Source organism: Heteronotia binoei, chromosome 11, assembly GCF_032191835.1.
Source record: "Heteronotia binoei isolate CCM8104 ecotype False Entrance Well chromosome 11, APGP_CSIRO_Hbin_v1, whole genome shotgun sequence".
NCBI lineage: Eukaryota > Metazoa > Chordata > Lepidosauria > Squamata > Gekkonidae > Heteronotia > Heteronotia binoei.
Genome location: NC_083233.1, coordinates 9029213 through 9054221, shown reverse-complemented (window position 1 = coordinate 9054221; position 25009 = coordinate 9029213). Strand labels below are relative to the sequence as shown.

General features: G+C 46.4%; 1 protein-coding gene across 8 annotated transcripts in view; it reads left to right on the top strand.

Annotated features, from left to right (window-relative positions):
• The window catches only part of ARHGEF9 (Cdc42 guanine nucleotide exchange factor 9), a 497418-nt gene that overhangs the window by 425170 nt on the left and 47239 nt on the right, over window positions 1-25009 (top strand). For all 8 annotated transcript variants that reach the window (XM_060249023.1, XM_060249022.1, XM_060249025.1 and 5 more), the window contains one exon: window positions 3620-3749. In XM_060249023.1, the coding sequence (XP_060105006.1) occupies window positions 3620-3749 (130 nt within the window). The remainder of the gene's footprint in view (window positions 1-3619; window positions 3750-25009) is intronic.

Below are 25009 nucleotides of genomic sequence, written 5' to 3'. Positions count from 1 at the left end.
AGGATCTGGGACCAAAATGCAGCCCTGAACTCCTTTTGTTACCGGAATTAGATTGGAATAGTTTCCTATAATGGGGCATCTAAAGTTAACCAAAACAAAATGAAAAGTACAGATATTTAATTAAAAATAGTAGTCTTGGCGGTATATGTAACTATTCAAGTTTGCTCCATAGACATGATTGAGAAATCAAATCAAATCCAATGCAGCACACAAATCAATGAAAGCAGCATGTAGCTTTCAACTAAGAGAAATATGTTTATCTGCCAAACAGGAAAAAAGTAGAAGCATGAGGGGGAGTGTAGAGGAACTTTCCTGAAAACCAATTTGTTCTGGTCCATTTACAGAAAAAATTATCATCCAGTGATGCAGCCTTATCTTAAAATGGGCAGCATATAATTTCTCAGGAAGTGAAAGTTAACTAATGGGAAGAACCTACTCAGTATCTGATGAGAATGGCTCCTTTTTTTGTCAGCTTTGCAAGGATAGCTAGTCCAGATTTCCTGCAGTGCTGGAGTCTGAATGGACGAGGTCAGCCTGTTTTTCTTGAAGTGTCGCAAGGGTTGGATCCAGACTACATTTTCCAATGGCAGGATGGAACTTCCCTGCCTCCCTGCAGCCCTTTCAGCCCACTGATCTGCAGCGAATGCTGCTTCTGAGGGATCTGAGGTCCCTGAAGAATGTCATGGGGGTGGGTGGATATGCAGCAGGAAGGGGGGATTAGTGGGGAAGTTGTCAGCTGAGTCTGAATCCAACCCAGTGTCTCCAGCTGTGTTGCTTTCGGCTTCCAATTCACCTGAGGATCTTCCAGCCATTTTGAGCTTGCAGGCACCTTTGAAATTCTGACTCAGCATGGTGGGCACAGCTGCAAAATGGCGACCACAGCCACTGTGACATGGCTGCTGCAGCTTACCTTCAGTCACACCATGATATTCTTGGCCCCCAAGAAAGGTTGGCTGGCACCATAGTGCCCATGGGCAGCTTGTTGGGGAACCCTGATTTAACCCTATAACTGGGTGAACATAAGATAAGCCATGTTGGATCAGGCCTATGGCCCATCCAGTCCAACATTCTGTGTCACACAGTGGCCAAAAAACCAGCTGCCATCAGGAGGTCCATCAGTGGGGCCAGGGCACTAGAAGTCCTCCCACTGTGCCCCCCCCCCCCCCCAAGCACCAAGAATACAGAGCATCACTGCCCGAGACAGAGAGTTCCAACAATATTCTGTGACTAATAGCCACTGATGGCCTCTGCTCCATATGTTTAGCCAATCCCCTCTTGAAGCTGTCTATGCTTGCAGCTGCCACCACCTCCTGTGGCAGGGAATTCCATGTGTTAATCACCCTTTGATGCTCTCTGTGGCAGGGAGGAGATGAGGGTGGAGTGCAAACTCAGTCTAAATGCTCATCAGAAGTCCCGTGGATTACGTTTCTTGACTGTGTCGCCGTGAGAAAATCAGATGGATAGAAACAAACATTTTAAAAAGGAGAGTTTAAAAATTAATACAAGTGCAAGGCATTTCTGTCAATTCCTGAAAAACTTCAAAAATTAACGTTAGTGGCGCTGGTGCATCTTCAGTCTTGGTACAAAGCCAGGGGAGAAGAACTTTCAATAAATCAAACGTACATGCCCATTTATACAGTCAAATTGCTTTGCTTACACTGTTTCTGTAATTTGTAGGGCAGCCTTGTAAAGGCAGGCCAGTGTTCCAACCCTCATACTGAGGATTTGGCTAATGCTAATAGTGCTGGATGGCCCAGGGTAGCGCAGTCTCATCAGATCTTGAAAGCCAAGCAGAGTTGGCCCTGATTAGTCCCTGGGTGGGAGACCACCATGGATGCCCAGGGTCACTAGGCAGAGGCAGGCAATGGAGAAACCCCTCTGTTCCTCTCTGGCCTTGAAAGCCTCATGAGGGGATCACTACAAGTTAGCTGTGACTTGATAGCGCTTTCCATCACCAGATAATAGCGGCTTGCCTAAGGCCACACGGTCTTGAGATCTGAATAGGGAATTTCAGTCAGTGAACACTCTGTTAACATTTCCTGCCTCCAGCCCTTGTCGCTGTCACCCAGTTTGCACCTTCCAGTGCTCTGTACACACTTGCATTTGGAAGTCGGGGTGGCCAATGTTGGTCCAGTGTAGAAATGCATGGGATGGAGAAAGTAGAGAAAGAAGTCCTTGTCTCCCTTTCTCACAATACAAGAACTCGTGGGCAGATGAAATTGCTGAGCAGTTTAGGTTAAAACAGATAAAAGGAAGTCCTTCTTCACCCAAAGGGTGATTAACATGTGGAATTCACTGCCACAGGAGGTGGTGGCGGCCACAAGTATAGCCACCTTCAAGAGGGGTTTAGATAAAAATGTGGAGCAGAGGTCCATCAGTGGCTATTAGCCACAGTGTGTATATATATAATTTTTTTTTTTTTTTGGCTACTGTGTGACACAGAGTGTTGGACTGGAGGGGCCATTGGCCTGATCCAACATGGCTTCTCTTATGTTCTTATGTGACACAGAGTGTTGGACTGGATGGGCCATTGGCCTGATCCAACAGGGCTTCTCTTATGTTCTTATGTGACACAGAGTGTTGGACTGGAGGGGCCATTGGCCTGATCCAACATGGCTTCTCTTATGTTCTTATGTGACACAGAGTGTTGGACTGGATGGGCCATTGGCCTGATCTAACATGGCTTCTCTTATGTGACTCAGAGTGTTGGACTGGAGGGGCCATTGGCCTGATCCAACATGGCTTCTCTTATGTTCTTATGTGACACAGAGTGTTGGACTGGAGGGGCCATTGGCCTGATCCAACATGGCTTCTCTTATGTTCTTATGTGACACAGAGTGTTGGACTGGATGGGCGATTGGCCTGATCCAACAGGGCTTCTCTTATGTTCTTATGTGACACAGAGTGTTGGACTGGATGGGCCATTGGCCTGATCTAACATGGCTTCTCTTATGTGACTCAGAGTGTTGGACTGGAGGGGCCATTGGCCTGATCCAACATGGCTTCTCTTATGTTCTTATGTGACACAGAGTGTTGGACTGGATGGGCCATTGGCCTGATCCAACATGGCTTCTCTTATGTTCTTATGTGACACAGAGTGTTAGACTGGAGGGGCCATTGGCCTGATCTAACATGGCTTCTCTTATGTTCTTATGTTATGTTCTTAGACAAGTGGTTTACATGAGAAGTATTTTATCCAGCCCTCCTACGAACACACACACACACTTTCCCTTGTGGAACTGGGTTGTTGTGGATCATCTAGCTGACAGTAATCCCGAACATCAGAGAAGCCCTGTTTTTCAGCACTGCAAGCCCAGCTGCCTCCAGCCCTTGCCACTGTCACCCAGTTTTCACCTTCCAGTGCTCTGTACACACTTGCATTTGGAAGTCGGGGTGGTCAATATCGGCCCAGTGTAGAAGAAGACCCCTTTGTTTGAACAGGGCTGGAGCCTTCTGCAGCAAAATAGGATCTGGTAGAAATGGAGAGCCATCAGCCACAGATGCTGTGAGGAGGGTGTTGGTGCCAACCAGTCTAGGATACGAAGGAACGCACAACGTATCTGCCGAAATTTCCATTGCATATCCCGTGTGATCTCAAAACCTACCTTTTCCCCAACAGTGACTACAGATACGTGGCTGCAGCCCTGGCAGTCATGAGGAACGTGACTCAGCAGATAAATGAGAGGAAAAGGAGGCTAGAAAACATTGACAAGATTGCACAGTGGCAGGCCTCAGTTCTGGACTGGGAGGTAGGTTGCACACTGTACACAGCTTCTTCAATATGATACTTCTAATCAGATCAGTCCTCTTATTTACTCGGCGATGAATGTTGCATTTTTGGTTTGGTTTGGTTTTGCGTGGAACCCCTCACGGGTCAGTGGTAAAATTTGCATGGGGTGGCCAGGTTAGTCTGTTGTAGCAGAATAAACCAGAAGCCCAGTAGCAGCTTAAAGACTAACAACCTTGGTTTCAATCTGAGCTCTTGTGAGTCACAGCACACTTCCGCAGATATGTGAAGGGGAGATTGCTCTTTCCAAACCCCAGATTCGCTCTTACCAAATCCCAGATTCAGCAGTGTCCCACTGCTGGATCTCAGCTGGGGAAAACCTCTGTCTGAATCCTGGAATCAGGAACATCTATTGTATGAGAATGTCAGAAAATATCCATATCTGTACCTGAGAAGTTTCAGGCCTTGTTTGGTGTAGTGGTTAAGTGTGCGGACTCTTATCTGGGAGAACCGGGTTTGATTCCCCACTCCTCCACTTGCACCTGCTAGCATGGCCTTGGGTCAGCCATAGCCCTGGCAGAGGTTGTCCTTGAAAGGGCAGCTGCTGTGAGAGCCCTCTCAGCCCCACCCACCTTACAGGGTGCCTGTTGTGGGGGAGGAAGATAAAGGAGATTGTGAGCCGCTCTGAGACTCTTCAAAGTGGAGGGCGGGATATAAATCCAATATCTTCTTCTTCTTCTTCTCCTCCACTTGCACCTGCTAGCATGGCCTTGGGTCCGCCATAGCTCTGGCAGAGGTTGTCCTTGAAAGGGCAGCTGCTGGGAGAGCCCTCTCAGCTCCACCCACCTCACAGGGTGCCTGTTGTGGGGGAGGAAGATAAAGGAGATTGTGAGCCGCTCTGAGACTCTTCAAAGTGGAGGGCGGGATATAAATCCAATATCTTCTTCTTCTTCTCCTCCACTTGCACCTGCTAGCATGGCCTTGGGTCTGCCATAGCTCTGGCAGAGGTTGTCCTTGAAAGGGCAGCTGCTGGGAGAGCCCTCTCCAGCCCCACCTACCTCACAGGGTGTCTGTTGTGGGGGAGGAAGGTGAAGGAGATTGTGAGCTGCTCTGAGACTCTTCAGAGTGGAGGGCGGGATAGAAATCCAATATATTCTTCTTCTTCTTCTTCTTCTCCTCCACTTGCACCTGCTAGCATGGCCTTGGGTCAGCCATAGCTCTGGCAGAGGTTGTCCTTGAAAGGGCAGCTGCTGGGAGAGCCCTCTCCAGCCCCACCCACCTCACAGGGTGTCTGTTGTGGGGGAGGAAGGTAAAGGAGATTGTGAGCCGCTCTGAGACTCTTTGGAGTGGAGGGCGGGATAGAAATCCAATATCTTCTTCTTCTTCTTCTTCTTCTTCTTCTTCTTGTTTGTCTCAAGTCCTATTCTCCTGTTAATTTTCAATGTAATGAGATTATTACCGTCAAGGATACTCATCTACAAAATAACATGTGTTGCTACGGCCATTCGAACTAATAGAAATGTAGGCAAATGAGGTAACAGACAATCTGAGCTCTTGTGAGTCACAGCACACTTCCTCAGATATGTGAAGGGGAGATTGCTCTTTCCAAATCCCAGATTCAGCAGTGTCCCACTGCTGGATCTCAGCTGGGGAAAACCTCTGTCTGAATCCTGGAATCGGGAACATTTATTGTATGAGAATGTCAGAAAATATCCATATCTATTCCTGAGAAGTTTCAGGCCTTGTTTGACTCAAGTCCTATTCTCCTGTTAATTTTCAATGTAATGAGATTATTACCGTCAAGGATACTCGTCTACAAAACAACATGTGTTGCTACGGCCATTCCAACTAATAGAAATGTAGGCGAATGAGGTAACAGACAGTCAAGGCAAAGAAGAAGGCCAAAAAAAATAAAGGCAGTGAAAAGCTGCTGCAAGAAGGCAGCAGATGACACTGAGGGGGCAGGTGCGGGGGACAAAAAGGCAGCAGACAGCACTGGTGGGGGGGGGGGGTTGTACGTGTTGGCCAAGGTAGTCTTGTTCCAAAAATTAGTTGAAAATCATACAAGTTCATTCCTGCCCAATTTTGAATTTTAGTTAGATCATCAAAACAAGCCACAGCCAGGATTTCATATTTGGTGGGTCCCATAGCAGGATTTGTTGTTTGAAGGGGCTGAGGGACCACCCGGTTTGGTAGCCCAGGGCTCTCAACACTGTAAGCTGCCTTGAGTTCCAGAAGCTAACCCCCCTTCACCTGGGCAGTCATTGCTGCTGCACTTCCCCACCCCTTTCTTATGTGCCCCTCTCTCAGAGAGACAGAGACTTCTTGACTCTCCCCTCTCCCTTGCTCTGCACGCTGTGTTAGGGAAGGGGAAAGAAAAAAGCAAAAAGACCAGCAGCAAGGCTACTACTTGTTCAGAGTGGCAGTGAGCAAAGGGGGCAGATTGGGGGCCCTCCGATGGAGAGGCCATGCAGTTGGAAGGGGGAGGGTTGAAAGGATGGGCCTCACCCCCAGGTCCCACTGTAGCTGGAGGAGCCAAACTGGCATGACCAGGCAGGATATTTTGGAATTAAAATAAAGTCGGGCAGGTGGGAAATTGCAAAAATCAGCATGTTATGCAAAAATAAAAAGCGGAACAGGATGCAAAGAGTGCTTTATTAAAACAGAATAAATGCCTGTCAGTTTCAATCCCACTGGCTCTTCATCAAAGCTGTCGCCACCAAAATACATGAAGGGAGCTATCAGCACGTGGCTGACTTAAATTGTTATTCATTTGCTTGCTAGTTTAAAAACATTAGATTAGGAGGTCTGTGTAGCCCTGACCTGGACGGCCCAGGCTAGCACGGTCTCATCTGATCTTGGAACCTAAGCAGGACTGGCCCCAGCGGCAGTAAGTGGATGGGAGACCCCAAGGAGAGTCCGTGATCCCCTCTCTTCATCCCTTGCCTCAATGGCAATTCCTACCGCCATGGAGTCTCTGCAACTGGCAGAACTGCTTATTCCAAATCAGACCCTTGATCCAGAGGGAAATAGTCCTAGTAGTCAAGTTGTCTTAAACGACAATGGTATTGAAAAGAGACACTGACAGTCGTGGATATTCCTTGTAAACCCCATAAAAAGCAACGGATACAGTCATTTTACAAGTTTCTGGGATGGGGGGAGTTATCTGTCTGTCTGTCTGTCTGTCTATCTATCTATCATCTATCTGTCTGTCTGTCTGTCTGTCTGTCTTTCTATCTATTTATTCTTTGCATTTATATCCCGCCCTCCCTGCCGAAGCAGGCTCAGGGCGGCTAACAACAATAAAACAGTGAGCAAACAATTAAAATCAACAATCATTAACAATTAAAATTAACAATCGTTACCACTTAAACAATTTAAAACAGTTTAAAATAATTTAAAACAATTTTTGCTGCTAGTGTTGGTTCTATCTGTCTGTCTGTCTGTCTATATCTATCCATCTATCTATCTATCTATCTATCTATCTATCTATCTATCTATCTATCTATCTATCTATCTATCTATCTGTCTGTCTGTCTGTCTATCATCTATCTATCTATCTATCTATCTATCATCTATCTATCTATCTATCTATCTATCTATCATCTCTGTCTGTCTGTCTGTCTGTTCATTTATAGATGCTTGTTTGATGCAAATTCCCTTGAAGCAGAGCCAAGAGTCTCAAAATTTGTAGGGACTTGTTCTTAATTCTTCTCTGCAGCCCGTTATGGAGCTATAACACTGTCAACTAGGTAGGCAGGTAGGATTTTATTGCATAAGGCCAGAAGTCATAACAATATACTAATAGCTGCCCCAGTATACAACAAGGTTAAAAACAATGTTAAAATTGTCAGGACCAGGACAGGGTGGGGAATCCAGCACGATGAACATTGGGTGAAAGTTTTGCACCAATCTTCTTGGCAGCCAGTGCTCCCAGTGGCATCAGATAGGTGACATAATGATATCATCGGCTAAGAGGCAGATGTCTTTCTCTGGACTGTCAGCTAGGATCCCAGAAATTGCAGTGGCCAAGGGGACTCGCTCCTTCCTGCCTAATCTAAAGTAGGGAAGAACAGGAAAAGATAGTTTTTAACCAGTTTTGGCAGTGAACTTTCCACCCCCTCCATTCCCCCCCCCCCCCCCCAGTATTTTTCAGATTACCAGTAATGAAGGGCAGGTGCATAACTGGAGGGCAAAGACCCCTCCACGCTATCTGGGCTGCTTTGTGGTGATAGATTATTGCTTGTGTTAGTGTGCAGTTCCTGGGGGTGGAAGATCATCAGATGTACCTTCCTGGCTTTACTTGTAGTGGGCTAATGTTACTTATTTGTAAGGCTGCCTTGACAGTAAATAAACCCAAATTAAGAACAGATCGCTTTCAAGATGCTCAGCGTTCACGTGTGGGTGGAAGGCCAAGGTGACCTCTGGGTTGGATCGATGAGATGACTGTTTCCATCCTGCCACCAATAATACCTAGAGACATTCATTCTAAACAAGCTTCGGCCAACAGCTAACTCTTTCTCTTGGGGATTCCTTTGAGCATTAATTTTCCCGATCAGAAGGAGACTGCACCATTAGAAGCCATGCTGTTGTTTTTTCTCTGTAATATTATGACAAGGAGTTGGTCAGTTCCAAGCTTAATGGCCATGCAGAGGACAATGTATTCATATTGTGTTGCATTTGTGGCAGTAAATCCTCTGCCACGGATTGGTCAACCTGATGTGCTGGTGTGGCATGTTGACGAGAAGACTGAACAGTTCACAGTGCTGCTTCTGTGAGGGAAAGGAAAATTGCCTGTTTGGCTGAGAGTGAAACCTTATACAGTGACAGGTGGAAAAATAGAAAGAGGTCCTGGGGCGTAGGAAGGCTTAAAGGTCCACGGGGAAGGAATCTGAAATAACAGCCTATATAGAAGACGTATATGAAGAACTTTCATGTTCTGAGCCAGGGATTGAGCATAATGAGGAGGGGGAGGCACTGCACGGAGGCGGGCAGGGGACTGAACGTGGCACGGAGATTGGGGTGCCAGAAAAATGGCGGTGGAGATAGTGGGGGCCACCAGAAGGGGGCCCTGCACCCAAATTTTTTTTCTGTGCCCCCCCCCCCCACACTGGAATTTTCTGGCTACGAGCCTGTTTCATGCCCTCCTTCTCATGATCTGCCTAAATTCACAGAATCGGCTTTGCTGTCAGATGGCCATATAGCCTGTGTTTGAAAACCTCCAAAGAAGGAGAGCCCACCGCCTCCCAAGGAAGCCTGTTCCACTGAGGATCTGCTCTGTCAGGAACTTCTTCCTAATAGTTAGCTGAAAGCTCTTTTGATTTAATTTCAACCCATTGGTTCTGGTTAATTTTAACTCCTGCTTGTGAGTAACCCTGCTTGATTACACGTCTCGGACGGCCCCTTGTTAATGGCTCACTTGGCTCTGCACTCTTGGACTGGACTCCTGATTCAGATTCTCTTGCTACCATCCCCCCCCCCCCCCGCACAAATCCACCCTTGGCTCTGCCTGACCCATGACAGGGTCAGATCCTCCCCCCGGATCCCCCTAGTATAAGCGCTGAGAACTTTATTTAAGGCTTTTCTGCATCATTTTGGGGGGCGGGGGCGCTTCTGTTCAAAGTGGGTTACAGATTTTAGAGCCACAAAACACAGTATGTTTAAAAAAAAAAAAAAAAACCCAAGACATTTCTGGACTTCTTCCCCCTCCCTCCATCACCAAATATCTTTCTATGACAGCAACAGTAATAGAAAATGGGGTCTGGTTTTCTTAGTTCGTCTCTGTGCTTTTGATTGGCCAACAAAGTTAGTGGAGTTCAGGCTTCAGGTCTCCTCGAATTCCAGCTGAAACTTCTTGTTTCTTCAAGTGGCCTCTGGGTTAGAGAATGGAAAGGTCTGGATTCATATCCAGCCAGTCTCAGACCTTCTTCTTTCTTGGCAAAAATATAACCACGAGAAACAGTGGAGGACAGACCCCACCCCCACCAGGCTGTAAGCGATGTATAGCAAAGATACATATAAAATCAGTAAAATCTGTGAATTAAAAGCAATTGCAACCCAATGGATATTCTTTATAATGTGCTGTAATTCTTCTTTGCATTAAATGTCTGTCCAGTGTCTGTTAGAAGCCCAAGAGTAGAATCAACAAAATGTCCATGGATCAACGCAAACAAAAGGAAAAACCAGCAGGACTTTCAAGCTTCATCTTGTGTCAGTTCTGTAGTTACATCCTGTTTGGCTCTCAAAGTTACTTCATTAATCTTGTTGTTTGGAGGTTAAATATGGGGGTCAGCATTAAATGAAAAAGAGATTCTTACAGGTTAACTAGCTAGTGGATTCCCCCCCCCCCCCCACACACACAGAGAAATTTCATTCAAATCTATTTTAGGTTTCTTTCCTCCTCCCCCAAATTTATTTTTATGAGATTGTATTGGATGGTTTTATGAAAATATACAGTAAACTGCTAATGGCTATAAAGTCAACAGGGAACTGGTTTAAAAAAGTCTCAAATAATCAAAAGACCCATAAAATACATTTACTGTGAAGTGAGTAATGCTGATGTCAATCAGATTTCCCTCCTAGTTTAGTGTGCTTACAGCAGCAGTTTAAGAGCTGATTAGGAATGCAGAAACTTGGTAAAATTTTTGGCCTAGAATTAAATATAATGAACGTTTCATCTATAAATTGAGAATCATAGAATCAGAGAGTTGGTGTCAAGTTCTGTGCTGCACTCCTTAATTCTATCTCTTTGATGTAAATCAAATTAGGCTTGATTTAATGATGAGCATATTCACAGCAAGGATTGGTCTTGCTAGAACTGACCTCCACAGGTCAGGCTATACCTTTATAATTTACTGTGACCATTAATTATGCCGGCATTAAGGCGCACAAGTCTTTGTGCAAAATTAGAAGGTGCCAATAATTCAAAGATAAACACTCTTCATCTCGCCTCACCACACACACAGTTCAGATAGTTTTCTCCAGAATCAAAAGTTAACAGTCTCTAGCTAGACAGATAACGGATGACCTTTGCTGCATGTGAGAGGAATGTTTGGTGCTAGCTGAGGCAGAAAAGATTACTTATAAGATGTTACAAAGAATGCAGATATACAGACAAAGACAAACCAAATGCGTGAAAATGCATGTTACATGATCTCATGGCATGACCCAGATCTTGACAGTTGGAAGAGGTCATAGAGGCCATCTAGCCCAACCCCCTGCTCAATGCAGGCTCAGCCTAGAGCATCCCTGACAAGTGTTTGTCCAGCCACTGTTTAAAGGTGTCAGTCCTTGAAGCCATATCTTTGGAGATTCTCTTATATTGAGGTGTCCAAATTCTTCAAATCTTCTTTTTGAAATTCAATTTTAGCTTTATAGTTTATGGCTGCTTTTTTTACATCTGCTGTTTTTACCATCTTTTTAGTATTTGGCATAAAATGTGTTGACTGTTACATAATTAATGACTAGCTTTTTTAAAAAAAAAATACATGTATGTCTGCCACATCCGTCACAGAAAGGAGGATTGGTTACATAAGAAGTAGCTACAGGAGCACAGATAGGCAATCCTTTTTATCTTCCTCTTAAAGATCAGGGGATTGTCTCCTGATAATTAATGCTGATAAAGGAGACCTCAGACAAACATTTTGAGTCACCAACATAACAAAGGAATTATCAGCCAGCAAAGTAACTGTTGGAGTGAAGGTCGCAGCATGCCTGAGTGTGGATAGGTGTTCTCTCCTTGAATGGGATGCCTCTCTTTGTCTTAACCTGGGAGCTGCCCTCTGACCCTTCCTCTCTCTCTCTCTCTTGCTTTGTCCTCTCGCTCTCTCTGTGTGGCCTTCCATGGAGGCACACGTCTCTGCAGGTCTCTCCCATAGAGACAATGCCCTCATATCCCCACACATGTGATCCCGGACAGGCTGGCCATTAGTGACTGGGAAAGGATTCTTTATATTAGGCTTCTTTCTCTTTTTGGGGGTGCAACCTGAATGTGAACTGGATCTAATGGAATAAATGTAGGTCTACCAATTTTTGCAGTATCCTTCTTGGGATATTTATTCATTGAACTCAGTACTACACTTCTGTGACTGGGCAAAACTTGCTATATTAATCACATATCCCAATAGTCACACACACACACACCCCACCCAGGGAGAAGAAACTATTCTTAGCCGTGATCAACACGGATCAATTTTTACAGTAAAAATTCCATTGTGAGTTCTGGGGGAAAGGTTCCGTCCATGAATTAAGGAGCCCATACAAATATCTAGCATTCAGGCAAAACCGTCAGACTCCCAAAATTTCCCTTCAGTGACTACCACTGCCGGCATACATTAATTTGCTCATTAAACCTTCCATGACCTTGGATCCTCAGAGTGGCTTTCAACGTCTTGAAAACAAATATCAAAACTCCCAAAACAATGGGGGAAAAAAATCAAAAGCCAGTTAGCAACAACCTTTCATTTAACTAACACAACTATAAAAACAACAATTACTAGAAAATAGCTAGCAATAGCCAAAATGACAAGAAAATAGTTGGGAAAACAACAGCCCCATTAAATTAAGCAGAAAGCAATTTACAGTCTGTTTCAAGTCAACAGAGTGCCCTTTTAAACACCAAAGGTTTTATTAAGGAGGACAGAGCCAGATGGTTATCTGTGGGAAGAAAATGGCAAAGCGACTTCCACCCATCACTGCACGCACAAGTGGTCTACCTGTATGCAGTTTAATGACAGAGTGCCAAGAAATAATTGCATTGACATTGGTGATTGGGTGGTAGAACTGCAGTTTGTGCCCTAGAACCATGAAATGATTATGCAGAAGAATGCCGTATATAAATGCAATGGCACATGGGATGCCTTTTTGGAGTGTTTTGATAACCAGCTACGTTAGGTCAGGACAGAGGCCACCAGCATGGCCTTACTGTCCTTGGTATGCTAGCCATTGTGGTCAACATGTGTACAACATGGAGTACTGTGTGCAGTTCTGGTCGCCGCACCTCAAAAAGGATATTATAGCATTGGAGAAAGTCCAGAAAAGGGCAACTAGAATGATTAAAGGTTTGGAACACTTTCCCTATGAAGAAAGGTTAAAACGCTTGGGGCTCTTTAGCTTGGAGAAACGTCGACTGCGGGGTGACATGAGAGAGGTTTACAAGATAATGCATGGGATGGAGAAAGTAGAGAAAGAAGTACTTTTCTCCCTTTCTCACAATACAAGAACTCGTGGGCATTCGATGAAATTGCTGAGCAGACAGGTTAAAACGGATAAAAGGAAGTACTTCTTCACCCAAAGGGTGATTAACATGTGGAATTCACTGCCACAGGAGGTGGTGGCGGCCACAAGCATAGCCACCTTCAAGAGGGGTTTAGATAAAAATATGGAGCAGAGGTCCATCAGTGGCTATTAGCCACAGTGTGTGTGTTTGTGTGTGTGTAATATAATTTTTTTTTGGCCACTGTGTGACACAGAGTGTTGGACTGGATGGGCCATTGGCCTGATCTAACATGGCTTCTCTTATGTTCTTAACATACTAGTTTTTATACGAAAGTACCTACCTCCTTTCTTGCTTCCATGTCTCCCTTCCCCCCTGCCTTTTGTGTCTCGGATGAAGAATGAAAAATTCAGGAATGAGAAGTCAGAATGATCAGTTTCTAACAACTAGGACACAACCTAATTTATACCATCCGGATAATGTATTTGCTTTTCTGAATTTCAGACTTTTTAGACATTATAATTTTAAATTTTGTTGTTAAAGATATGGTTACAAACTACATGCTAGAAGCAAAAAACTGAGTTGTTAGATCAAATTAAGGCGGGGAATCTAATTCAGCCTTGTTGCTGTTGGGCCCTGGTTCCCCAATGACAGAGTGCTGTCTTGATCATAGAAGCCAGTCAGATCCCTCCACTAGAGCTCGGGTTCAAGACCTAGCAACTGTCTGCCCCTCAGCTCCCGGAGCTACAGCTGTCCTTTCCTTCTTCCCTTGGAGTACAGATGCAGGCCACGCAGTGACACCAGGGGTTGTTTTGTAAAAAAACAGGTGGTGGAGCTCATCCAGGGATTGTTATGCAGCTGCACCTACTATTCAGTGGACAAGGAGGTGGAACTCTCAGAAAGGTTCAGGAGCTGCACTCCTGTGAGCTCCCACTGAATCTGAGGCCTGAGTGACACACTCTAGAGTTGCCGGAGTGCTGCCTTCTCTTTGGCTTCTCCGTTGCCATAGCCATATGCAGATGCCTGCCTTTGAGAACATGGCCTGTTGTGTTCCGTTATTAACGCTGAATACTGACCAACTATCTCTTCTCTTGCCCTGGTCCCTCACCAAACAGCGTCTCTGAAATTGCTGCAGGGTACCTTTAGATCTCTGCTACAGTCTGTCCCTTCTTGCTTCAAGTTTTGTTTCCGCTGCTGTCTTCCTCCACTCCCATTTTCTTGTTTTCTCTTTCCCAGTCCACTGCTTACTCTGCACCTGTACTTTACCCTCCTTGCCTCCTTCAACTTCCCTTTGTCCTGGGATGACTTTCCCAGATTCCTCATGCTCCCATGTGACATTTTAATCCCAACCAAATTGATAACTTTCCCTTCCCTCACAATATCTGGGCGATAAACTCCTCAGTCCCCTTGCAATGGAACATTCCACACCAGCTCAATCAGTCAGAGTCCTTACAAAAGCAATACAGCCAAACTTATGGCGTTGTTCATCTGGACTCCCCGTTGATTAGCTTTCTATGGCCAGTAAAAAACGATGTGTCCCAACCATACTCTGGTTGCATTCTCTGCTTGCATTCTGCCACCAGTGATTGTAGCAGTTCTTCTACTGACCAGCCTTGCGTGAGATGCAAGTAATAGATTTAACTTTAATCTCAGCCAGCTTGGTCTGAAAAGCAGCTTTGAAGCTTGGCCCATCTAAATCAGTGGCGTTTGATCTAATCAAAACGAGTTCTTTTTTCTAGCTTGCATTCTCTAAGCTTGCATTTTTTTTGTCACTTTTCAATAATATTAAATTCACTGAAAGATTAATAATTGTAGGAAAATATCGTTGGCAGTGTCCTTTTCTAGCTCAAATTTCTTCCAGTTATTTATGGATCCTCTAACGGCAGTCTCTGTGCCCTTAATTATGTAACATACAAGAACGGGCTGCAGTGTAATGCTGCATTATTAAATCCAAAGGTTTCCATGAATTAAAAAGCAACTGATGCGGCAAACATCCTGTTTTTCACAGTGAGGGCAGCTTGAGGAGAGAGACCGTCCTGAGGGAAGAGCAGCGGGTTCAGGACTGAAACTTGAGGGAGGGTCTCTTTTGCCTTTCCCTTTTTTACCTTTCCCCCTCTTCCAGTGGCAGAAGCCTTTAGATCATGACAAATGAAAAGGATATTTCTCTTCTCTTCTTTCCATTGCCCTAAAAATTAATGGTGCAATCAGTTCTCTTGTGAGAGAAAAACCCGCTTTGTTGAATAATGCAACTAAAGGAAAGCGATTCTCACAATACGCATCCAGGCCTCATGGGAGGGGGAGGGAGTAGGCAGTTCTTCAGCTTTTTGCATCAGCTTCTTGGTCATGCACAACAGTGAACGCTGACGCTAATTTCTGCCAACCCATTTCGTTTCATCCTCCTCCTCCTTCCAGCCATGATTTGAGGTCTTTCATTATCTTCTTTTAAGCCCCCCCCCCCATGTCCCTCTTTTCCATTGCCAGTTTGGATCCTGCAAAGAGAGGGAGGGAGGTGATGCCCTGAGGCATGGCTTAGAATACTGATGACTGACAGCCTCCCTCAGCAACAAGAAGATGGGCTCCTCAGACCTCTCTGATGCAATGACCTCAACTCACGGGCTGGGGGCGGGGAGTCTTACCTCGAAGATGTTTGCCCTTCTGCTCGCTTGCTGTCATGTGTATAAAGATTCCTGGGCTCCTAAACAGTGGCTAAAAGATAATTATAAAGCATCTGTGCCAGTAGAGGCTACAGAGAGCCTTACCAAAACTGTCAAATGTTGTGGAAAAGAAGGGTAAAAGGTGGGTCAATGGTAAAACCAAAGAATATACTTGAAGCCTAGCAGGAAAAACTGCCTTCCAAAGATGCTGCAGTGCCTTTAAGGTAAAGCAGCCTGTAATGCATGCAGGTACATCCTTGGAATGCATCCATTGGGAAGTTCAGCGTGGCATGTTTGGGGCTGAATTAACTGAGTTGATGTGATTAGAGAATCCTTTGACACCATCTAGTCGTGGTTGCTTTCCACTTAAGCCAAATGTGCTCCAATGGTTATAATTCTGTTTTTAGTAGGGAAGGTTTTCTTTGTATCTTCTTCGTGGTCTCTGTGCAGTCCCACACATGGGTCTTGCCGCAGGCAATGAATCCATTCCTCGGAGTTCCAATAGCTCGCCTATAGCGCTTTTGGCGCGCTCCCCTCCCGCCCTGGGGAGCAGGCAGCGACCGCGCATGCCTGGAGCGGGGGGGGGAGCGCCCATTCCACTCAGTTTCTTCCTTTCCGCCGCCCGGACAACACCTTCCTCGCTGCGCTCTTCCTTAGCTCGTCTCTCCTCAGCTCATCTCATCTCTACTTTGACTGGTATCGTTCTCTCTTCCCCCGTTTCGTCCTAAAAAAACAAAAAAAAAAAAAAAAAACTGTTTCTGCGCTTTTCTTCTCTTTTTCCTACCCGTCCCTTCCCTCCCTTCCCTCCCTTCCCCCCACCGTCCGGGTCGTATGGAAGGGAAGGTTACTTTCAAAAAGTGTAGGCACTGTGGGGCTAAAATTCCCACCACAGACGGCCACAGTCACTGCCTTTTTTGCCTCGGGGAAGGCCATCGAGTCGACCCTTGCCCGCATTGTGCGAACTTCGGCAAGCAGGCACGCAAAAACCGCGCCGCACGACTACAGGCTTTCCTCTTAGAACGGTCCCTGCGGGCTATGCCCACTTCCGACTCGCCGCCTCCCCCACCTCGAGCGGGAGATTCGGCTGCCCCGGCTGCGCCTCAGTCTCAAAAGACGCACAAGTCCGGGAAACGACCTTCGAAGCACGCCGAAGCCGGCCACAAGTCTTCGAAAAAACTGCGTCATTCCGAATCGGAGTCGGCGCCTAAGAAGGCTCGACACTCGGATTCGGCGCCTAAGAAACCTCACCATTCCGAACCGGCGCGTCATTCCGAGTCAGCGGACGCGGCGCCCATAAAGCCCCGTAACACCATGTCCTCGACTGCTCAATCGAGTTCAGCTCAACCACTCCTGCCGTCCGAGTTGTCGACCCCGGTTGACGTCATCACGGACATGCCTCGGCTTACACCTCACACCTCCACGGCCGTGGAGGTGATTCCGATTCGATCCCGATCGCCTTCAGTACACAGCGTGGTACCTTCTGAGATCCTTGAACCCGACCGTACCACCGACCCGACACAGACTTACCTACGCCCATCTTTGCGACCTGACTCCTTCCATGATGTTGCACTCTCTCCGCTGTACCGTGAATCGGCAACGCAAGTCTCCTCCCATCGGATTCGAATTCGATCACGCTCTCCGCGTAGCCGCCACGACTCCGGTTCCTCGGTCTACTATGAACAGCAAGATTACTACTCCAGGAGGCGATATGAATACTCTCTATCCAGATCGCCCTCACCTCGACAGGGCAGGTCCCGTCACCGCTCCGGCTCCCACTCCGAGTGGGACATCCATCGTAGATATCAGGAGTCAGACTCCTACTTCCACCGTGATCCCGCTACTCCACGGATCCGTTATGGCGGTTCGCCTCGGTCTCGTTACGCTCGCACAACCCGACATGAGGATTCACCTCAGCTCCACTTCGACCGCCCTTCTCGACTTCGTGACCCTCGAAGCCATTTCGAGTACTCACCCAGACTCCTCAACCGCCTCCTATCATCTGAACAAGAGGCTGGCCCCTCGCATCAACGCCGTGAGCACCCTCGGTACCGAGACGTGGCTAAACCGCGTACTGCTTCTGCCACTGTATCCGTGGCCCCGGATTCTCGAGTTCGGTCTCCTTCCAAGACCTCGGAGCCTGCAGCCCCCATCTCGGAACCGACTGTTCATCCACCCTCCCCCTCCACGGGAGCCTCTTCCTCGGGTGGGGACTCCCCAGCCTCTTTGGATTCGGAGGACCACTCTCCATCTCTCCCCTCGGACTCTGCGCAACAGCTCAGGCTCTCTCCGTCTGATGCATCCAAAGCGTATCTCAACCTTATTACTTCTATGGCGGAGGCACTGAAGATACCTCTCCAGGCGGACTCCCCCAAAGTGTCGGACATGGTACATGACCTGGTGCAATCAGACTTCCCTCCCGGGTCCTTGCTTCCTATGCTACCGGTGCACCTGGAGGGTCTTCAGGAGACTTGGGACAAACCTGCATCGGTACCTCCCACTTCTAAGAGGCTGGACTCCCTCTATCGAGTCCATGCCCCCGACGCTAAGTTCCTCGCCTCACATCCAGCTCCGAACTCTATCATCGTTCATTCTGCCATGAAGGCCAAACCCTCCAGGCATCCCGCGCCGCCGGATCGTGAGGGAAGGAAATTAGACACCTTGGCAAGGAAAATCTTCACACTTGCCTCCACCAACTCGAAGCTTAACAATTACCTGGCTTATTTTGCTGCTTATACTTTTAATCTGGCGAACCAATTCACACCACTGATACCATCGCTTCCCGACTCCTCTCAGAGAACAGCATCAGCCCTGGTTTCCGAACTCTCCAGGGTCTCCAAACAACAAATTAATTCGATTCGACATGCGGTCTCCTGTTCATCCCGTGTCTTCGCCTCTTCAGTTGCCCTGCGTCGTCATGCTTGGCTGAGATCCACTAATCTTCAACCCGACATCAAGCAGAAGATAGAGGATCTTCCCTTTGATGGCCTCGGCCTCTTTCATGCCTCTACTGATGAGGTCTTGTCCTCTGTTGACGACGGGCGTAAACGGGCCAAGCGCCTAGGAGTCTCTCAACCTGCTTCGCAACCGTTTGGCCGCAAACAACCTTGGAAACCATCTTTCCAAAGACGCCAGCGTTCTCCTAAACAGTCTGAATACTGGAAAAGAAGACCTGCGCAACAGAAGCCTTCTTTTCAGCAAAGGCAACGCCCTCAGCAGTCCAAAAAATCATCCCCCCCTACCAAGCAGTCTCTTTGACTTCCCCATTCAGTCACCCTACCCCACGCGTCTTTCCCCATTCTACAGGACTAGGACTTCAATCACGACCGACTCCTGGGTACTCACCATCGTACGTCTGGGGTACGCAATAGAGTTCGCTTCGCTGCCTCGCCACCACTACTTCGTGGCTACCCCTCCATCCCATCACCTCCATCACGAGATTCTGGACTTGCTCCAGAAAAAAGCCATAGAACCGGTTCCCCTCCAACATCGGGGAATGGGACTCTACTCAAGGTACTTCCTGGTCCCCAAGAGGGATGGAGGCAAGCGCCCTATTCTAGATCTTCGGAAGCTGAACAAATTTATCCAGTACAGAAAATTCAGAATGATCTCGTTGCAGTCCATCTTGCCCTTGATTCCAAAGGATTCATGGATGGCTTCCCTAGATCTTCAGGACGCTTACTTCCATGTGACTATCCGACCTCAGCATCGCAGATACCTCCGGTTTGCGATCGGCCAACATCATTATCAATACATCTCCCTACCATTCGGCCTCTCCACTGCACCCAGGGTATTTACCAAGTGCATGGCGGTGGTGGCAGCGGCTCTTCGACTACGAAACATCACAGTCTTCCCGTACATAGACGATTGGCTCCTCATTGCACCTACTCCAAATCAGCTCGAGGCCAATCTTCACGAAGCCCTTCTCCTCCTGGAGTCTCTAGGCCTGCGGGTGAATGTCACCAAATCGCACTTCACCCCCACTCAACATCTCTGCTTCATAGGGGCCTATCTTCGCACCTCTTTACACCGTGCCTTCCTTCCAGAGGACCGTGCTATGACAATCATCACCCTTGCCAGGATGGTCCAGCTACATCCCATCCAACCGGCCCTAACTATTCAGCGTCTTTTAGGTCTGATGGCCGCTACTACAGCAGTCCTCCTCTTCGCCAGGCTACGAATGAGACCACTTCAGCTCTGGTTCGTACGTGCCTACCGGCCTCATGTGCAACCTCAGAGCACCCTGCTCACCGTCCCCAGGAGAGTCCTTCCTTCTCTCACTTGGTGGACCAGCCTCGACAACCTCCTCGAGGGCATGCCGTTCTTACCAACTACTCCAACAGCTATCGTGACAACAGACGCCTCCATGTGGGGATGGGGAGCCCACTTAGAAGGCAAGACTGTCAGAGGTCTCTGGACCCCTCAGGAGAGGACCCTGCACATAAACTGCTTAGAACTGATTGCAGTACACAGAGCTCTTCAATCCTTCCTTCCTCTCATTGCGGGTCGCCACATCCAGATTTCCACGGACAACATGGCGACAGTATTTTATGTAAACAAGCAGGGAGGCACCAGATCCCCTCGACTATGTCGCATAGCCACACTGCTCTGGGAATGGTGTATCAAACACAGCATCCACATGACCGCCATCCACCTCCCAGGTGTACAGAATGTATTGGCCGACTCCCTAAGCAGGATACGTATAGACGACCACGAATGGTCCATCAATCTGACCTACCTTCGTCGGATTTTCAGGTGCTTCGGGACCCCCAGGGTGGACGTCTTTGCCTCCAGGGACAATGCCAAATGTCACCGCTTCTACTGCAGGAAGGGCGACGATGCCTTCCTACATCTCTGGAGAGGTCCCCTCCACTACATTTTTCCGCCAACCCCCCTACTGACACGCGTGTTGACGAAGGTCGCACGGGATGGCACGGACTGCATCCTTATCGCACCGTGGTGGCCACGGCAACCATGGTTCACCAAACTTCTGCAAATGTCACAACACACTTACCGCCGCCTCCCGATCGTGGGAGACCTTCTATCGCAGGCGAACGGCCAGGTACTTCATCACAACCCTCGGGTTCTGGCCCTCACTGCTTGGAGGATACACTCACCTGCCTCTCCACAGAAGTGACCAATATTCTTCTCAACGCAAGGAAGCCTTCCACTAGACTCTCGTACCAACGCAAATGGAAGCGCTTTTGTTCCTTCGTTGCACCCTATCATTTGACTCCTGAGGTAACACCTCTAAACCTGATTCTAGATTATCTCCTATCCCTGCAGAAATCAGGCTTGTGCTACTCTTCACTTAAAGTACACCTGTCTGCCATCTCGGCATTCCATGACACTATCGACGGCAGGACAGTGTTCTCTCACCCCTTATCTAAATCCTTCCTCAAAGGAATGCTGCACCTACATCCACCGGTTAAACCATTCGTCCCAACGTGGAGTTTATCCCTTGTTCTTTCCTGTCTAATGAAGGCGCCCTTTGAACCCATGGCGACAATACAGCTCAATCTTCTTTCTTGGAAGACAGCATTGCTAATAGCCCTCACCTCGGGTAAGCGCGCAAGTGACTTATGTGCCTTCAGACATGACCCTCCCTACACCATCTTTCATAGGGACAAGGTTGTCTTAAGACCGGATCCTACGTTCCTCCCCAAAGTTGTCTCCAAGTTTCATCTGTCTACCTCCACTGCGTTACCAACGTTTTTCCCTAACCCGTCGGACCAGGGACAGCGATCCCTGCATTCTCTGGATGTCAGAAGGGCGCTAGCCTTCTATCTGCATCGCACACAACCTTTCCGTAAGGACCCTAACCTGTTTGTGGCCTACGGTAAACCACGTAAAGGACACAAAATTTCTACCCAAAGACTATCCAAATGGGTAGTTAGTGCCATCAGGTTGTGTTACGAACTGGCTAAACAGCCTCTTCCCGAAGGCCTCAAGGCCCACTCTACTAGAGCGGTCTCCACGTCTTCGGCTTTTCTACAGGGCGTCTCCTTAGAGGACATCTGTGCAGCTGCATCGTGGTCCTCTCCTTCCACGTTCGTCTCCCATTACGCTTTGGACGTTCGTGCGAGACGAGACGCCTCTTTCGGCCAAGCAGTTCTCCGATCCATCTTCCACTGAAGTATGGTGAGTGTTTTCGCTTCTGCCTCTATGTCTTGGAACATGATCTGTCTTCTTATGTGACTAACTATCTTCTTTTACCAGCACCCTCCTCCAGGTTACTCAGCTGGCTAGTCACCCATGTGTGGGACTGCACAGAGACCACGAAGAAGATAAACAGGTTGCTTACCTGTAACTGATGATCTTCGAGTGGTCATCTGTGCAGTCACACACGCCCACCCAGCCTTCCCCGCTGCTGGCTTCCTGTGATTGTTATTTAACTCTGTACTGTGTTATGTCAGCGGCGGCTGGAAGAAACTGAGTGGAATGGGCGCTCCCCCCCCCGCTCCAGGCATGCGCGGTCGCTGCCTGCTCCCCAGGGCGGGAGGGGAGCGCGCCAAAAGCGCTATAGGCGAGCTATTGGAACTCCGAGGAATGGATTCATTGCCTGCGGCAAGACCCATGTGTGTGACTGCACAGATGACCACTCGAAGATCATCAGTTACAGGTAAGCAACCTGTTTTTGCTTTTCCTGCCTTTGTGACGGAGCCTAAGATATCCCACAAGTAGATTTAATTCCTTCTTTCTTGAATGACAACTAAACACCCACCCACACATGCACACACCTGCTCTCTTCCTATTAGGTATTGGTTGAGGAAGTTTTGTTTCACTGTATCTGAAGACGTGTGCTTGCACGTGAAATCCTATACCTTGGATAAAATTTTGTTGGTCTTTAAAGTGCAACTCTGTTCAAACTTTGGTTCAGAGAAGATAGTTTCAGAGGACAACCATGTTGGTTTGCAGTATCTGATGAAGGGATCTGTGACTCTCGAAAGTTTATACCCTGGAAAATCTTGTTGGTCTCCAAGATGCTACTAGACTCATCAGGGGAATCTTATTAGCAGCTGCTGCCAAGAATAAAAGAGGGGGGAAATGGAACAAACCAAGAAATTAGTAGAAACAAAAGCACTGGAAATCCCAACAAAGATATATTAGCAAAAATTAAAGAATTAAAAATCAGTTAGATGTGTTAGTAAAATAAAGGCAATTTGAACATGTGAATAAACCTGGCAGATATTTGGTGTATTGTCTTTGGAAGAAAAAAGAGTATGGCATACATAAAGAAAGGAGATCAACTTACTTATGCAGAAAAAGAAATACAAGAACAATTTGTTAACGTTCTTTCAGGTTTGTATAACAACCTGTCTGTTTCAGAAAATGAAATAAGATAATATTTAAAAGATATTCCGATTATAAAGTTTACACTGGAACATAGAAAATGTTTAAATCAAACAATAACAATAAAAGAAGTTTCCCAAACGATAAAAAATATGAAAAAGGATAAAGCACCAGGCCCAGACAGCCTAACTGTAATGTACTATAAACATTTGAAGAAGTTTTAATGATACCATTACAAAAAGTTAAGAATGAACATATGAAGCTGCCTTATACTGAATCAGACCCTTGGTCCATCAAAGTCAGTATTGTCTTCTCAGACTGGCAGCGGCTCTCCAGGGTCTCAAGCTGAGGTTTTTCATACCTATTTGCCTGGACCCTTTTTTGGAGATGCCGGGGATTGAACCTGGGACCTTCTGCTTACCAAGCAGATGCTCTACCACTGAGCCACCCTCCCTCCCCTGCTCTCCAGGGTCTCAAGCTGAGGTTTTTCACACCTATTTGCCTGGACCCTTTTTTGGAGATGCCGGGGATTAAACCTGGGACCTTCTGCTGCCCAAGCAGATGCTCTGCCACTGAGCCACTGTCCCTCCCCATGAAATGAAATAAAAGAAGGACAACTCCAGCCCGAATAACACTGCCAGCAGCGTACACTGAGTTTTAGGCAATCTTTGAGGGAAAGTGGGCACATTGGCCATATGATTGTGCTATCAACCTAGTGCTCGGAGTATCACGTACACCCTTAGAGCACCACAGACAGTTGAAAACCAAAGTGCATGTCTTCTGGCTCAACTTCTGCCTGCTGATAACAAAGATGAGTAACTGCAGCATTGCTAGCAGCTAGGTGTATGCCCGATCTTTATGTGGATGGTTATGAAATCAGTCAAGAGAGGCTGCTAGGCATGGGCATTAAGCACTAAGCCACCAACCAACTCAGCCTTGCCTGATTTCTGGAAACCTGAACAACCCTGCCTTGTCTGATCGCTGTCAGCTGATAGCTGGAGCCTGCAAGCCAATACAGCAGTGATGCAACAGTACTATAGTCATACAGACCTATCTCTCTACTGAATGTAGATAAGGTTTTTACTACAATAATGGGAGAGAGATTTAAGAAAATGCATGCTAAATTTAATACACATTGATCAGAGGTACGTGAAAGATACTATACAATTTATAATCCGTGCAATTAAATTTGTGAATAAGAAAAAAAGGAAGCAGTGTTTTCATTTTTGGATGCAGCAAAAGCATTTGATAATATAATATGGCGTTTTCTATTAAATGTACTCCAAAATGTGGTCTGTGGCCCAGAATTCTGGAACTGGCTGCAAGATATGCAAATATTTTAATAAATGGAAAATTAACAGAAGCAATTTCAATTTAAAAAGGAACACACCAAGGCTTCCCATTGTCACCTCTACTATTTATCCTAGCCATAGAGATTTTTGATACAAAGATTAAAGGATTAAAATTGGATGATACAGACTTTAAAATGAAAAGCTATGCAAATGATGTGGTTCTAACACTTTTGGACCCACAAGAATTATCGCAATTTGTAATGGAACATATTGAAGAATTTGGATCCCTTTCAAAATATAAAACCAATAATAATAAGACAAAAATGTATTAACATTTTTTGAAATATTTACAAATAGAAATACAAAAGGAAAAGAAAAAGAAAAGCAAGAAAACAAAACCATATGTATCACCAAACAACTATAATAAGACAAAAATGAAAATGAATTCTTTAACACATCAAGAGTACAGAATGCATTGTAGCCACCAAACCTATCAAATATCTGGGGATAAATGTAACTGAACAAAATTGTAATCTTTCCAAAAACAATTATCAGAAGACTTGGAAATTGATACAAGCAGAACTAACCAGATGCAGGGAAATTAAAAATTCCGTGGCTAGGTGGAATTTCAACAATCAAAATGAGTGTATTGCCAAATTTAAAAAAATACTATACACACACATACACTATATATATATATATAAATAAATAATGTATGTATGTATTTTTATATATATATGAGAAAAAATATTGACAGAATGGCAAAGACATATATACATTTTTTTTTAATGGCAAAAACTAAGAATAAGTTTTAAAAGATTACAAGATAAGA